Genomic DNA, 15,954 nt, shown 5'->3' with positions numbered 1-15,954 from the left:
GCCCCAGCAGCCTCGGATGCACCCATACCTACCGTCACAGTTTTCAAAGTCAGATCGACCTTCCTGAAAGTGAACCCTTGGAAAGCGACGGATCATGACGGGGTCCCTGGTCACGCACTCAGATCCTGCAAGGACTAGCTGGCAGATGTGTTCGCGGACAATTCAACCACTCCCTGCTCCGTTCCGAGGTCCCCACCGGCTCCATGAAGACCACCATCATACCGGTGCCAAAGAAGAACAAGGCAACGGGCAGCACGGTAGCACAAATGATTAGCACCGTGGCTTCACAGCACTAGGGTCCCAGGTTCGATTCCCTCTTGGGTCACTGCCTGTACAGAATCTGGAAGTTCACCCTGTGTCTGCGTGGGTTTCCTCCGGGTGCTCTGGTTTCCTCCCAAAAGTCCTGAAAGACGTGCTGTTAGGTAAGTTGGACATTCTGAATTCTCCCTCCGTGTACCCAGACAGGTGCCAGAATGTGGCTTTTCACAGTAACTTCATTGCAGTGTTAATGTAAGCCTACTTGTGGCAATAAAGATTATTTAAAAAACCATGCCTCAACGATTATCATCAGGTGGCCTTGACATGAAGGTGTGCTAAAATAAAACCCACAGAAAATACTTGAAATACCGGTGTGGAACCTCAAAAGATACAATGACGTTTACAATCAGGACAAAACTTAAGCATCAATTTAATTAAATTATTTTATTTCTTTGATTGTCTTCAGCCGTTTAATTCTTCTTTCTGTGAAATAAAAATAAATTGAAAGCACAATCAGCCACAACACCTTACATTTTTGACAACGAGCCTTAAAGAGAGAGAGAGATAGAGAGACTGAGAGGATCGCAGAGCACTACTGGATGGAGAAAGGAACGTGGATACCAGCAGGTGCTGAAGAGAAAAATCAACAGGTTTGGAGGAAATAAAGGCACGGAGAGCAGGAAAGAATTTCAGGAAGCATTTGGAAACACCAGAATCGGGGTGTTGAGAGGGATTAAGTTGAGGCGGTCAGCAGAACACATGTAGAGCCTAACTTCATGACCATTACTGGTGAATCGGAAGGTGCAGCCTTGTATTAGAGGGGCAAAGGGTGTATGTGGGCACATTGGCCTCTCATGTGTGTTATGAAACATAACGGTTCTTGTCTATTTTCTGAGCAGGACAAATAGAACTCTGCTTGTATACATGCACTGCAGGGGCGTTTTCAAATCTCGGGCAAACATGACAACTTGCTGGCACAAATTAAACAAAGAAGGCTACCTTAATGACCAAGGAAACTGGTAGTAGGAAGAAAAAGATTTATTTTACTTTGAACAATAATCTGCCCTCGGCAGTAACTGTCTCACAGTCTCCGTTGGGACAACCACCATGCCGATCACTCCTCGGGCCAGCCTTTGTGGTCGGTTCTAATGAGCCCCAGCTGGGTGGGCCTCTGCCCCCTACTTGGGGAGCTGCTACTCCACGATCCCCACAGGGAGATTGTTAATGGTTTCCCCATGGGGGTTATGATAGCTCCCTTGGCTTGGGAATGTGTACATGGTGGAAGATAGCTGCATCTCCAAGGATAAGCTATACTGGGGGGGTAGTCTGTGCCAAAAGAACAGCCCAAAGCTCTGATTCCAGGACAGTCAAAACAGACATGAGAGCTCCCCGTCATCACCCATGGCAAGTGGAAAACTTTCGCTGACGACTGATGTAAATGGCGACACCAGTCATGGGCAGGGTTCAGCACCATAATGACATTTTGGTTTCAGAAGCTCAAATGTTGACGCCAGACCTATAAGCAGGGCATCAGTGGAGATCGATCCAGAGCATGGGTAAGGGACAACTTCATGAATGGCAGACTTTGCCACTTCAGAATTGGCTGTTTCAGCCATCCAGTGGAGCGCTGCAGATGGTCACATCTGACCCAAGTCGAAGTTTGAAGGCTGCATTCTCCTCGGGGCGCAATTATCCGCCCCCCCCCCGCCCCCCGCGGGGCTGGAAAATCAGCAGGGGGCCGCACGAATTGCACCACGCCGCCCTGGCGCCGGGACGTCATTCTCCCGCCCGTGCAAAAACGGGCAGGCCCAATGGTGTTGGGCCGCACGGAGAAGCGCCGCAAACGGCCGTAGCGGCAAACCTCCGGCGGCGCTGCGATTCTCTGGCCTGGATGGGCCGAGCGGCCGTCCGAAAAATTCTGAGTCCAGCCGTCGTCGTTCTAACATGCTCTGGGCCGGCGGACCTCAGGATTGAAGGGTCCGGGGGTGGCCTGTGGGGGGTCCAACCCCGGGGAGTCCAACTGGTCCATGATCGTGGCCCACCGATCGGCGGGCCAGCCTCTCTGTCGGGGGCCTCCTTCCCTCCACACCGGCTCCTGTTGCCTTGCGCTATTTGGCGTCAAGGCCGGCGCGGAGAAGAAGGCCACTGCGCATGCGCTAGTTGGCACCGGCCCAACCGCGGATGCGCGGACCCCACGGCGCCAGGACCGACAGCCACTCCAGCACCATACTGCCCCCCCCCCCCCAGGACGCAAGAATTGGGTCTTGGAACCGGCGCTGGCGCCGGAGTAAAGTACTCCCGGTTTGGCACCAAGGCCGGCACTCTGGCGCCGGACCAGGGAATTGCGGCCCTCTCCCAGATGGGAGAATGGCAATCATTTTTTTAAGTCTTCCATCTGGCAAGCAATCAATGCAGCTAATCGCCTGCTTATTGTAAACCTATTCTGATGCGAACATCTGAATTAGGCCAGGAGTCGGCCACTCAGCCCCTTGAGCCTGCTCCATTATTGAATAAACTGATCTGATTTTAACCTCAACTCCCTGATAACCTTTCAACCCCTTGTTCATCAAGAAATTATCTAACTCTGTAAAAAACATTCCAATACTCTGCTTCCATCACCTTTAAGGAAGAGCGTTCCAAAGACTCAGGACCCTCTGAGAGATTGGGCCGGATGGCCCGACGCCGGCACCAAGAGCGACGCAAACCACTCTGGCGTCTGGCCGACCGGAAGTTGCGGAATCCTCCGGATTACCGGATTAGGCCGGCGGCGGAGGGGTTGGCGTCGCGCCAACCGGTGCCGAAGGGCCGGAGCAGGTTGGCGCATGCGCAGGACCGCCAGCGTGGTTCTGCGCATACACAGACCGGCTGGCGTGTTTCCTGTGCATGCGCAGGTGGATTCTTCTCCGCGCCGGCCATGGCGGAGCCCTACAGAGGCCGGCACGGAAGGAAAGATTGTCCTCACAGCACAGGCCCGCCCGCTGATCGGTGGGCCCCGATCGTGGGCCAGGCCACTGTGAGGGGCCTGCCCCGGATCTCCCCACGCCCCCGAGGACTCACCTAGCCGGCCTCCAAGCCAGGTCCCGCCGTGATGGACCATGTCCATTTCACGCTGGCGGGACTGCCAGGAAACGAACGTCGTTCGGCCTATTAGGGCCCAGAGAATTGCCGGGGGAGCCGCTGCCAAGGGCCCCCGACCGGCGCGGCGTAAACCCCGTCCTCGCCCGAAATCCGGTGCCGGAGAATACGGCAGCTGATGTCGGAGCCGCGAGGCCGGATTCACAATGCCCCTCCCCCCCCCCCCCCCCCCCCCGGGGATTCGCCGACCTGGCGGGGGGTCGGAGAATCCCGCCCAAGATTTCCCCTCATCTTTGTCTTAAGTGAGTAACCCCTTATTTTTAAACAATGACCCCACACGAGGAAAATCCTCTCCATATCCACCCTGTCAAGATCCTTCAGGATCTTATATAAATCAATTTACCTTGTTCTAAACTCCAACAATACAAACTTACCCTGTCCAATCTTTCCTCATCGGATGACCCGCCCAGGTATTAGCCTTCTCTGAATTGCTTTTAATGCATTTTCGTCCTTCCTTAAATATGGAGACCAGTATTGCACATCGTACTCCAGATGTGGTCTCGCTAGTGCTCTGTATAACTGAAGTATAACATTCCTACTTTTGTATTCAATTCCCTTTGCAATAAATGATGACATCCTATTAGCTTTCCCAATTACTTGCTGTACCTGCTTACTAATCTTTTGTGATTCATTGGCCACTCCGATGCCGGCTGCCGTATTGCCCGGTGCCGGTTTTCGGGCGAAGGTGGGGTTTACGCTGACCCAGTCGGGGGCCTTTGGCAGCGGCCCCCCAGCAATTCTCCGGGCCCCATTGGGCCGCAGTTTCTGGCCAGTCCCTCCGGCGGAAATGGACATGGTCCATCACGGCGGGACCTGGCTTGTAGGCCAGCTAGGTGAGTCCTCAGGGGGGCGCGGGGGGATCCGACCCTGCGGGGGCCCCCATGGTGGTCTGGCCCGCTATCGGGGCCCACCGATCTGTGGGCAGGCCTGTGCCGTGGGGGCACTCCTTCCTTCCACGCCGGCCTCTGTTGGGCTCCGCCGTGGCCGGAGCGGAGAAGAACTCACCTGCGCATGAATAGGAAACACGCCGGCCGGTCTGCGCATGTGTGGAACCACGCTGGCAGTTCTGCGCATGCGCCAACTCGCGCCAGCCCTTCGCCGCCGGTTGTTATGGCACCACCCCTCCGGCGCCGGCCTAGGAAGTGCGAAGGATTCCACAACTGCCGGTTGGCCCGACGTCGGAGTGGTTCGCGCTGTTCTTGGCGCCGGGCCATCCCACCAATTGCGGGAGAATCCCGCCCATGCACTCGGACACCCAGATCCCTCAGCACCTCACAGCTCTGTAATCTCTCACCATTTAGATAATAGCAATTTGTTGCAAACGTGACTTGATTTACATTCCACTGGAAGGAAGAGGTAGGCTGAAAACTACCCTTTGAAGTCAGTGCTTCAGCAGTGCTTTTTTATGAGACACAAACTAAATGGGGGGAAATATGTATTTTAAACATCGGACTCCTTGTCCAAAAATCTTCAAATGCAGCACTCAAAAACTGTCCAGATCAAAATCAGCTGGTGGCAACTATATCACACCTGCATTGAGTTGTCGGTTAGACTGCAGATTGAAATTGGGGAGTGCCAAAGAATATTTTGCTTATGAATTCAGTGAATGGGGAATGATAGAGGGAGAGGGAAAACGAGGCTGTTATAGAACAAGGTAGACGCAGCAAACAAAACTTGTGATCGTGGAGTCCAGGTTCCTCCCACCTCCATTTGCTCATGGATCCACTCGAGGTATTCGGTGACCCGAGCGTACACTCCGGGTTTGTTCTGATTCGCACAGCCCGCTCCCCAGCTCGTAATTCCAACTAATTTCCACGTGTTGTCCTCATTGCAAGCAAGGGGGCCTCCGCTGTCTCCCTGTTTATTAGAGCCGGAGAGAAAAGTTCAAAGGTGAGCAGAAAATCATGGATAAATTCTCCCTCTGAGCACACGTGTACAACTCACACGGATGCAAATGCACATGGGGTACACGGGACATGAGGTTTTGGGTTGGAACGTCCTGCATCGGGGTCACGTAGAGGTCAAGACCCGCCCGGTGTCACCCAGCAGTGATATTCCTCGATTTGGCCAATTAGTAGCCAGACGGCCGTCTCGTTGTCCAGGTGGTCCTCAAAGGTGGAGGGCCAATAGGAGGCCTTCAGTCCAGGTAAGGAAGAGAGAGAGAGTCCCTCGACCTTGTGATGCCCCCCCCCCCTCCCCCCGCCACCCCGTGGCAAATTCCAAAGCTTTTAAATCAAAAAACTGGCCACCGATGCTGGACCAGTCAGGCAGGGAGAGTCTGAAAGCCTCCCAGGAGTGCTGCCCCCTTCAGTTCTCCACTGGGAGACCACCTCCAGGCAGCTGGCCTATTCCCTGCATGCTTCATGGAGACCGCACGGGCTGACTAGAAAATTCCATTCGGCCATTGACAATAACTGTTCATAGACCTTCAGTTACCCTTAATTTGGTAGCTGTCACTTACTGGCGTTTAGCCCTTTGAAGCCCTATCCTGCCTCCAAGAAAATGGTTCCGGAACAGAATGGAGCTGGCGAATAGACATGCCGGACAACAGCAAGTATTTTTAGACTTTCTCACCTCTGCATTCAACCCTGCATGGGGCAAAATGAGGCTCAGGATCTCAACAAATGGAAATAGACAGGCAGATATACACAGATACTTGTAAATAAACCCAACCCATAGAATAGAACATAGAACATAGAACAGTACAGCACAGAACAGGCCCTTCGGCCCTCAATGTTGCGCCGAGCCATGATCACCCTACTCAAACCCACGTATCCACCCTATACCCGTAACGCAACAACCCCCCCTTAACCTTACTTTTATTAGGACACTACGGGCAATTTAGCATGGCCAATCCACCTAACCCGCACATCTTTGGACTGTGGGAGGAAACCGGAGCACCCGGAGGAAACCCACGCACACAGGGGGAGGACGTGCAGACTCCACACAGACAGTGACCCAGCCGGGAATCGAACCTGGGACCCTGGAGCTGTGAAGCATTTATGCTAACCACCAAGCTACCCTGCTGCCCCAATCATAGAATTTACAATGCAGAAGGAGGCCTTTCGGCCCATCGAGTCTGCACCGGCCCTTGGAAAGCGCACCCTACTGAAGTCTACACCCCCACCCTATCCCCATAACCCTGTTCCCCCACCAAACTGTTTTGGTCACTAAGGGGCAATTTAGCATGGCCAGCCCACCTAACCTGCAGATCTTTGGACTGTGGGAGGAAACCGGAGCACCCGGAGGAAACTGGTTTCACTGGCAGGAGGATCAGGAAACAGAGGTTCAGATAATTGGCGAACAAGCTAGATGAAGAGAATTGTTTTATGAGACAAGTTGTTATGGTCCGGAAGGTACTGACTGGAATGGTGGTAGAAGAAAATTCAATCATAATATTCAACAAATTAATTGGTTATCTGCTTTAAACATTTGAAAAAATGGCAAGAGTTTAGGAGAAGGGGCACAGGAGGGAGTTCCATTGAATAGCTCTTTGAATGAACCAGCATAGGCCTGATGGCCTCCTGCATCATCAGCGTATCTAATTCTATGAACCCAATTCTCCTGTGCATGGCTCTACAATGTGATGGAGAGGCAACTGGAGCTTCTATCATCACTATGAATAGCTCCGGACTACAACATGTACATAAATGTACATGTTGTCCATCAATATTGTATCATAGCAACTCGGACTCCTTGGAGAGCCAGTTGGTTGAATGGTCAATATGGATCAGCTTGGTGCTAACAGCCCTCGAAGGGATGTGCCCCAGGAATGTGCACTGAGACAAACATCAGTAGATCGTCAACTCGTTGAAAGGTGCTCGTTGTTTGACTGAAACTTTATAGAATTTACAGTGCAGAATCGGCCCATCGAGTCTGCACCAGCCCTTGGAAAGAGCACCCTACTTAAGCCCAACCTCCACCCTATACCCGTAACCCCACCTAACCCTTTTGGACACTAAGGGCAATTTAGTATGGCCAATCCACCTAACCTGCAAATCTTTGGACTGTGAGAGGAAACTGGAGCCTCCGGAGTAAATCCTTGCAGATACAGGGAGAACGTGCAGACTCCGCACAGACAGTTACCCAAGCCAGGAAGCAAACCTGGGACCCTGGAGCTGTGAAGCAACAGTGCTAACCACTGTGCTACCATGCAGCCAGGCTTGTCGGCCTTCGAATGCAAAGTGTTGTCCCTGAGCGAGTGTTGCACCCTGGTACATTCCAAAGCACAGGAATACGTGCTGAGGGGTGCACAGAAGCTCGGGGCTGTACTGAGGGGAGTGGAATTGTACAGAACCCACTCGGGCTGTGCAACTCATGTTGAATGTACACAGTGAATCTCATGTGTATCACCTCAGAGTGCAACTCGATCTGTGTAGAAAACCTAAATACCTTTACACCATTTGTATTGACCACTTTGAAATGCTTGCGATGTTTCCATTACCTTCTTGAGGCAGCTCAGAGTGCCACATGATGTCTGTAGAGAACCTGAATGTTATTGCACTTTGTAAGATGGCCATTTTGAAATGTTTACAATGGTCTTTCCGATATTTTATGAATAAAGTATATTTTAACAAAACATCAGAGGCGGGATTCTGTGATCCTGAGGCTAAGTGTTGATGTCGTCGGAAACGCCGTCGTGTTTACCCCGACAGTTACCCAGACGTGTGGTACATTTTGGGACCGTACCTGACAGGAATCGACACCTCCCTGAAGATACCCAGCGCAAATCATTCTGGAACTTATGCTCTTATAGTAAACTTCAGGTCGACTGCACACGTGGTTGGATATTAGGGGAACCTGGGCCTCCCTCAGGTTAAAAGAAATTTCATCTGCTGGATTACAAATGCAAATCATTTAGCATATTTCTCTCAAAGGAACGGAACACTCAAAAAACAGCCTTTGCCCAGGTCTAGCCGGCAAAGTAACGGCAAGTTTAAGGGCAGCTGATGCTATCGCTATTTAGCCATCCAGCAGTTCATGGTGAGGAATCCTGTGACCGAGAGAGTGCTGGTAAGCTGCTAGACCATTTGCAATAATCCACCTCTCACCTCACATAAAACAGCAATTTGCACTGACCCTCCCAATGAGTTTCATAAAGTGACTACAATAAGGCATTAATCGACCATTAAACCGTCCATTAACCGGGTGCTCCGATTTCCTCCCACACGTCCCGAAAGATGTGCTTGTTAGGTGAATTGGACATTCTGAATTCTCCCTCCGTGCCCCCAAACAGGCGCCGGAGTGTGGCGACTAGGGAATTTTCACAGTAACTTCATTGCAAGTGTTAATGTAAGCCTCTTTGTGTCACTAATAAAGATTATTATTATTAAAAGATTATTATTAACCTTTGCAGAAAGTTAGGGCTGGAACTTAACAGTATAAGTAGGTTTCTGAGCAGAAGGTTTATGTCACTCGAACTCTCCGGCCCTGGAAGGGAACAACTTAAATCATGAAGTTTCAGCCCTAAACTCAAATCATGAAGCTTCATTCCTACAGGTAGTAAGTTGTTAACTTGCATCAAAATTTTCCATTTTCTTCTTTCTTTTTCTTTCAGTATCTCTTTTCTCTCTCTCAATTCACTCCTTCCCTCTCTTTCTCTCCATCTGATTTGACTCAAACTCACTCTATTTCTCTCACTATTGTTCTTAAATCGCACTAAGATCTATCGGTCCCATTGTTGACTAAGGTCCCAGATTCCCATTTCCTCTGCTATCATCTCGCACCTCCAGGAAGTTGCAAGTTGAATAAGGTTTCATATTGTAGGAAGAGGAAAGAATTCAAAATAACAGGGCCACAGTGCAAGATGCATTGTTCCAGCAACGTTTGGGTTGTTGCTTTTAATTTACAAAGGGATTTACAGGATTGGAAAAGCTCATTACCGTCAATCGAGTTGGACCAAGAGTTCATATAATATTATACACTTCATGCTTGCCCTCCCTAAGAAGTCAATCCAGCTTGTTTTAAATACCCATGCTTTGACTACCACCTTTGTGAAGCTGCCAAATATGAACTGTTTATTGTAAGAAGTCTTACAACACCAGGTTAAAGTCCAACAGGTTTGTTTCAAACACGAGCTTTCGGAGCACGGCTCCTTCTTCAGGTGAATGGAAAGGCTTGTTCCAGAAATGTTTATATAGACACAGTCAGAGATGCCCCGGAATGCGAGCACCTGCAGGCAATCAAATCATCAAAGATGCAGAGAGAGAGGTAACTCCAGGTTAAAGAGGTGTGAATTGTCCCAAGCCAGTTCAGTCGGTAGGCCTCTGCAAGTCCAGGCTTGTTGGTGGGGGCCGAATGTAATGCGACATGAATCCCAGATCCCGGTTGAGTCCGCATTCATGCGTGCGGAACTTAGCTATAAGTTTTTGCTCAGCAATTTTGCGTTGTCGCGTCTCCTGAAGGCCTCCTTGTAGAATGCTGACCCGGAGATCAGAGGCTGAATGTCCTTGACTGCTGAAGTGTTCCCCAACTGGAAGGGAACAGTCCTGCCTGTTGATAGTTGCACGATGCCCGTTTATTCGTTGTCGCAGTGTCTGCATGGTCTCGCCAATGTACCACGCTTCGGGACATCCTTTCCTGCAGCGTATGAGGTAGACTACATTGGTCGAGTCGCACGAGTATGCGCCGCGTACCTGGTGGGTGGTGTTTCCACGTGTAATGGTGGTGTCCATGTCGATGATCTGGCATGTCTTGCAGAGATTACCCTGGCAGGGTTTTGTGGTGTTGTGGTTGCTGTTCTGAAGGCTGGGTAATTTGCTGCAAACAATGGTTTGTTTGAGGTTGCGCGGTTGTTTGAAGGCCAGTAGTGGGGGTGTGGGGATGACCTTGGCAAGATGTCCATCCTCGCTGATGATGTGTTGGAGGCTGCGAAGAAGATGTCGTAGTTTCTCCGCCCCAGGAAAGTACTGGACGACGAAGGGTACTCTGTCAGTGGTGTCCCGTGTTTGTCTTCTGAGGAGGTCGGTGCGGTTTTTTGCTGTGGCGCGGTGGAACTGTCGATCAATGAGTCGAGCGCCATATCCCGTTCGTACGAGGGCATCTTTCAGCATCTGTAGGTGTCTGTTGCGCTCCTCCTTGTCTGAGCAGATCCTGTGTATACGGAGGGCTTGTCCATAGGGGATGGCTTCTTTAATGTGTTTCGGGTGAAAGCTGGAGACGTGGAGCATCGTGAGATTATCTGTGGGCTTGCGGTAAAGCGAGGTGCTGAGGTGACCGTCCTTGATGGAGACGAGTGTGTCCAAGAATGGAACTGAATTTGGAGAATAGTCCATGGTGAGTTTGATGGTGGGATGGAACTTATTGATGTCATCGTGTAGTCGTTTCAGTGATGTCTCGCCGTGGGTCCAAAGGAAAAAAATGTCATCGATTTGCTGAGCAAAAACTTATAGCTAAGTTCCGCACGCATGAATGCGGACTCAACCGGGATCTGGGATTCATGTCGCATTACATTCGGCCCCCACCAACAAGCCTGGACTTGCAGAGGCCTACCGACTGAACTGGCTTGGGACAATTCACACCTCTTTAACCTGGAGTTACCTCTCTCTCTGCATCTTTGATGATTTGATTGCCTGCAGGTGCTCGCATTCCGGGGCATCTCTGACTGTGTCTATATAAACATTTCTGGAACAAGCCTTTCCATTCACCTGAAGAAGGAGCCGTGCTCCGAAAGCTCGTGTTTGAAACAAACCTGTTGGACTTTAACCTGGTGTTGTAAGACTTCTTACTGTGCTCACCCCAGTCCAACGCTGGCATCTCCACATCAGAACTGTTTATTGACCTTCCTCTCTTGAGCTTGAGTCCATGCCCCTAGCGACAGAGTTGATAATAATGTTAAATGATTTATTCGTGCTTTATTCAACACTAGTTATACTGTAGTGAAACTAGGAAACCAATTATATTTTCTTCCCTCCTAATCTCCCCTCTTCCCCTCGTCTCCTCTCCCGTAGGCAGAGGGTACAGTTTGACTTTGAGAGTGAAGTGGCCTGCAAAACATTTCTTCTCATTGACACAGCACCCATCTCGCAAGGTGAAAATTATACCCATTGACTCCTTGCTGTGCTTAAGAGTTCCATCGGTGATAGTCTCTCATTCTGTTGAGCACAGTATTTTTTGTGAACTTGGATGGCAAGTATTATTGGATACACCATCACACAGCGGATAGTGTCATAGTCAAAACTTCGGGCGCGATTCTCCGCAAATGCGGAGAGTCGTAAAGGCTGCCGTGAAACTGGCCGTGTTTCACGGCAGCCTCCGCGCCCCCTCCCGGGACCCGATTCTGCTCCCCGGTCGGGGCTAGCAGCGGGGCCCCATGAACCACGGCATCGCAGGCTTAGCGAACTTCGCTAAGCCCGCGCGCCAAGGAAACGGCGGCTGACGCGCACGATGACGTCAACCGCGCATGCATGGATTGGACGGCTCCAACCCGCGCATGCGTGGATGACGTCATCACACATATGCGTCAAACCCACGCATGCGCGGGCTGTCATGCCCCTCAGCCGCCCCGCGGACTGATCCTGCGGGGCGGCGGAGGAACAAAGAGTGCGCGGGTTTCAGACCCGCTGCCCGTGATTGGTGCCCACCGATCGCGGGCCCATGCCAACCTTGGCACGGCCGTGGTGTGGCCGTGCCAATCGGTGCCATGGTTCTCCAGAACGGCACTTTGCGGCCGTTTTCACGAACGGTGAGAGCAGGTGTGTTTGCGTTCATGAAACGGCCGTAAAGGCCTGGGAACTCGGCCCATCAGCCTGGGGAGAATCGCTGTTCGCCGTAAAAAAACGGCGAGCAGCGATTCGTGTCGTGGGGCGGCTGTGGGGGGGGGGGGGGGGGGGGGGAGAATAGCGGGAGGTCGGGAAAAATGTCAGGAGGCCCTCCCGCTATTCTCTGACCCGTCGTGGGGGGAGGAGAATCGCGCCCTTCATGTTTACAACACGGATTTGGATCAGGAAAGGCAACCCTGGCTCATTTTTCTCCTGTCAATTATTAAGACTGTGCAAGATTAGTTTTCTTCGAAGATTTTTTCAAGCCCATTTTTTTAAGCCACGCTTCCTAAAATGCCCATCGACGAAGCTGCTTTAGGTATCACACTCATGTTGGTAAAAGGTGCCTGGCAGTCCTGTGTGCAGAGATGGACAAAGAAGGATGAAACAGGGGAAGGCTGCCTGACTGAAGAAATGGGAACAAAACAGAACATAGGTGATCGCTTAATTGGACAAAGGTTAAAAATGTGTTTTTCTGCTTTTCGCTCAATGGACAAAATAGGCCCAGCTGCAAAATCCCTGGGGCGGAGAAGATAAGAACCGAGACTGTTTACCCTCAAGACGGTCCTGCAGACAAGGGAGTGTATGTGCTGAAGTTGTTTTTTTTGGGCTCAAGGTTGAACTTTCATGAACTTGAACAGGGATGTGTGCCACTGCCGTCTGACGACCCGGAGGGGTCACGGACATTGGCGTGAGCGACCGGCTGCACTCTCTAAACATCAGGAGCTCGTGAGTGTCAGGAAGTAGCGACCTGGTCAGCCACCAAAGATGCCGAGAGGATTCGTTCAGCGGACTGAGCTCACTCGGACGGGAAGGCCGATTGCCGTTTTGTGAGCATACTTGTAGGGACTTGTAATGCGCAATAAAGAAGTTTGATTGAATTATTCCACGCTGTCACATGACCAGGGCCAGGGCCGGGTTAGCTCACTTGGCTTGACAGCTGGTTTGTGATGCAGAGTAAGGCCAGCGGCAGTGGGTTTAATTCCTGTACGGGCTGGGGTTATTCATGAAGGACTCGACCTTCTGAACCTTGCCTGAGGTGTTGTGATCCTCAGGTTAAATCACCACCAGTCAGCTCTCACCCCTCAAAGGGAAAGCAGCCCATGGCCATCTGGGACTATGGCGGCTTTATTTTTATACAGAGTAAGACTGGAAGCCAGGCCGAGTAGAGCCCCAGCTATGAGAAGGACTTTACAACTGACATATTATATTTGGAGTCACAAGGCATTTACATAGAACGCTGTCCTGTGATAATGCATGCTTGCGCATTAATGCATTGTGACACTGTACTATTCCCCAGTAGGATGTTACCCATTTACTCCTCTCAAATTTACTCCGCTGCTCTTTTGAAGGCATTGAGCTTTGCTGTGGGGTACTAAGTGGACACAGCAGCCCACCAGCCCACTCACTAAAGTGGCCATTCTTTGCAAGTAAGTCTCAGCAGGCTGTTTGAACACGAGGGGCAGATTTTATCCAAAGCTGCCACTATGTCCATTCCTCGGCAGGAGTCAACCATGGTGAGGACCAGGGACCCTGCCGACCTATTCACCTCCTTGACCCAGGAGCATGGAGCCCAAGTGGTGCCGCTTCGACTGACTGAGATAGAATTTACAGTGCAGAAGGAGGCCATTCGGCCCATCGAGTCTGCACCGGCTCTTGGAAAGAGCACCCTACCCAAGGTCAACACCTCCACCCTATCCCCATAACCCAGTAACCCCACCCAACACGAAGGGCAATTTTGGACACTAAGGGCAATTTATCATGGCCAATCCACCTGACCTGCACATCTTTGGACTGTGGGAGGAAACCGGAGCACCCGGAGGAAACCCACGCACACACGGGGAGGATGTGCAGACTCCGCACAGACAGTGACCCAAGCCGGAATCGAACGTGGGATCCTGGAGCTGTGAAGCATTTGTGCTATCCACAATGCTACCGTGCTGCCCCAAATGATGTAATCATTTCTATAAACTGGGGCTGGTTTAGCTCACTCGGCTAAATCGCTGGATTTTAAAGCAGACCAAGCAGGCCAGCAGCACGGTTCGATTCCCCTACCAGCATCCCCGGACAGGCGCCGGAATGTGGCGACTAGGGGCTTTTCACAGTAACTTCATTTAAGCCTACTCGTGACAATAAGCGATTTTCATTTCATTTCATTTTCAAACTCCATTTACCTCCTCCGTCGGTCAGACCCCATCCTGAAATCCAGCAGGTTTTACCTTCCTCAAACTCCTGCCCTGAATTGGGGAGGCAGATCGGCTGAATCCAATCTGTGGAAAATAAAATCCTCAAGTCATTCCCTGGAAGCACTTTTCAAAACTGGAATCTCTAAAAAGAATCTAAAAAAGCACAGGTCAATAAAAAAAAACACATCTTTGATTTCCGTGAGCTGATGAACACATTTTGAAGGGTCTTGGGGGTCTAGAGGGAGAGAGTGGATGGATTCTAGAGTTTAGGGGCCAGGGACTGAAGGAATGGCCGCCAATGGTTAATCAGTGAAAATTGGGGATGGGGAAGGGGACACAATTAGAGAACATAACGTTCTCGGAGGGTTGTAGGTCTGGAGGAGACTTTTTTTTGTTCCCTGCAGTACGCAGTCTTATTCCAAATAAAGCTCTTTCTACTCTGACCACAGCTTAACGTCATCCTTGGCAAAAACAAAATGTCAGGGAACTGCACTTGGGTGAAATTTCCATATCCCAAATCAGCAATCTTCCTAATCCCTGACCAAGCCTGGATTTAGCCGAGTCTATTTTGAAGACATTTTAAACTCAGAAGAGAACTATGGTATTGTGAAATGCCTGTGTGAAACATTAGTCTTTTGTGTAAGCAGTCTGGGTATTGTATCAGCATTTACTGCCAGTCAGTGTACAGCAGGGTAGCAGGGTAGCAGAGGGGGCAGCAGGGTAGCATGGTGGTTAGTATAAATGCTTCACAGCTCCAGAGTCCCAGGTTCAATTCCCGGCTTGGGTCACTGTCTGTGTGGAGTCTGCACGTCCTCCCCCTGTGTGCGTGGGTTTCCTCCGGGTGCTCCGGTTTCCTCCCACAGTCCAAAAATGTGCAGATTAGGTGGATTGGCCATGATAAATTGCCCTTAGTGTCCTAAAAAGTAAGGTTAGGGAGGGGGGGGGGGGGTTGGGTTACGGGTATAGGGTGGATACGTGGGTTTGAGTAGGGTGATCATGGCTCGGCACAACATTGTGGGCCGAAGGGCCTGTTCGGTGCTGTACTGTTCTATGTCCTATGTTCTAATTCTGTATTGTTTTTGTTCTGTGGGTTTAGGTGAAGGAGGAATTGTATTCAGAGTATGGCAAGATTCATTTTCAGACAGCAATGTGATGGTTTAATGAAGAGAAGAGACTTTTACCCAATCCTTTTGTGTTAAATCTTCACCTAAATCACGAGTGAGTGTGTAGCTTGCTGACGCGCCCCACTAAAAAACTGCTTTGCATTTACTTTTCACACAGTGTCCCTAAACCAAAGTTAAGGCTCTTTCTGTGAGCTTGGGGAATGGGAGACAAAGTTACCATTAAACGTCAATGGTCCCTCCAGTTTTATGAGTGCGATGTCGTAATCATAGCTCCGCTCCTTGTATTTCCTGTGGTGTATGATCTTCTCCACAACGTAGGATGAACTTTCAGTCAGGGGTTGCTTTACAATTCCAACATAAACTTTCCACGAGGTGATAAATAAAAACCTGAGACCAGAAAGGTTAGTACTGAGTTAGGCCAGGCTCATCGCGTGATCATCTCTACCCTCGCCCCCTTTCCCAGGTGAGAAAACAGATTTACCACAGGTGTGA

The 15,954-nt window shown here is 50.6% G+C and overlaps 1 protein-coding gene across 1 annotated transcript in view; it reads right to left on the bottom strand.

The window, feature by feature from the left end:
• Window positions 1-681: 681 nt before the first annotated feature.
• tmprss3a (transmembrane serine protease 3a) overlaps window positions 682-15,954 on the bottom strand; it is a 62,764-nt gene continuing 47,491 nt past the window's right edge. The window contains exons 9-13 of the mRNA XM_038801412.1: window positions 15,680-15,849; window positions 14,327-14,422; window positions 8,083-8,228; window positions 5,098-5,250; window positions 682-741 (exon numbers count right to left, since the gene is read on the bottom strand). Of these exons, the coding sequence (XP_038657340.1) occupies window positions 721-741; window positions 5,098-5,250; window positions 8,083-8,228; window positions 14,327-14,422; window positions 15,680-15,849 (586 nt within the window). The 3' untranslated portion in view covers window positions 682-720. The remainder of the gene's footprint in view (window positions 742-5,097; window positions 5,251-8,082; window positions 8,229-14,326; window positions 14,423-15,679; window positions 15,850-15,954) is intronic.

This window comes from Scyliorhinus canicula, chromosome 7 (assembly GCF_902713615.1).
Source record: "Scyliorhinus canicula chromosome 7, sScyCan1.1, whole genome shotgun sequence".
In the NCBI taxonomy this organism is placed as follows: domain Eukaryota; kingdom Metazoa; phylum Chordata; class Chondrichthyes; order Carcharhiniformes; family Scyliorhinidae; genus Scyliorhinus; species Scyliorhinus canicula.
Note: the sequence above shows the minus strand (reverse complement) of the source record. Positions and strands in the feature narration are given on the sequence as shown.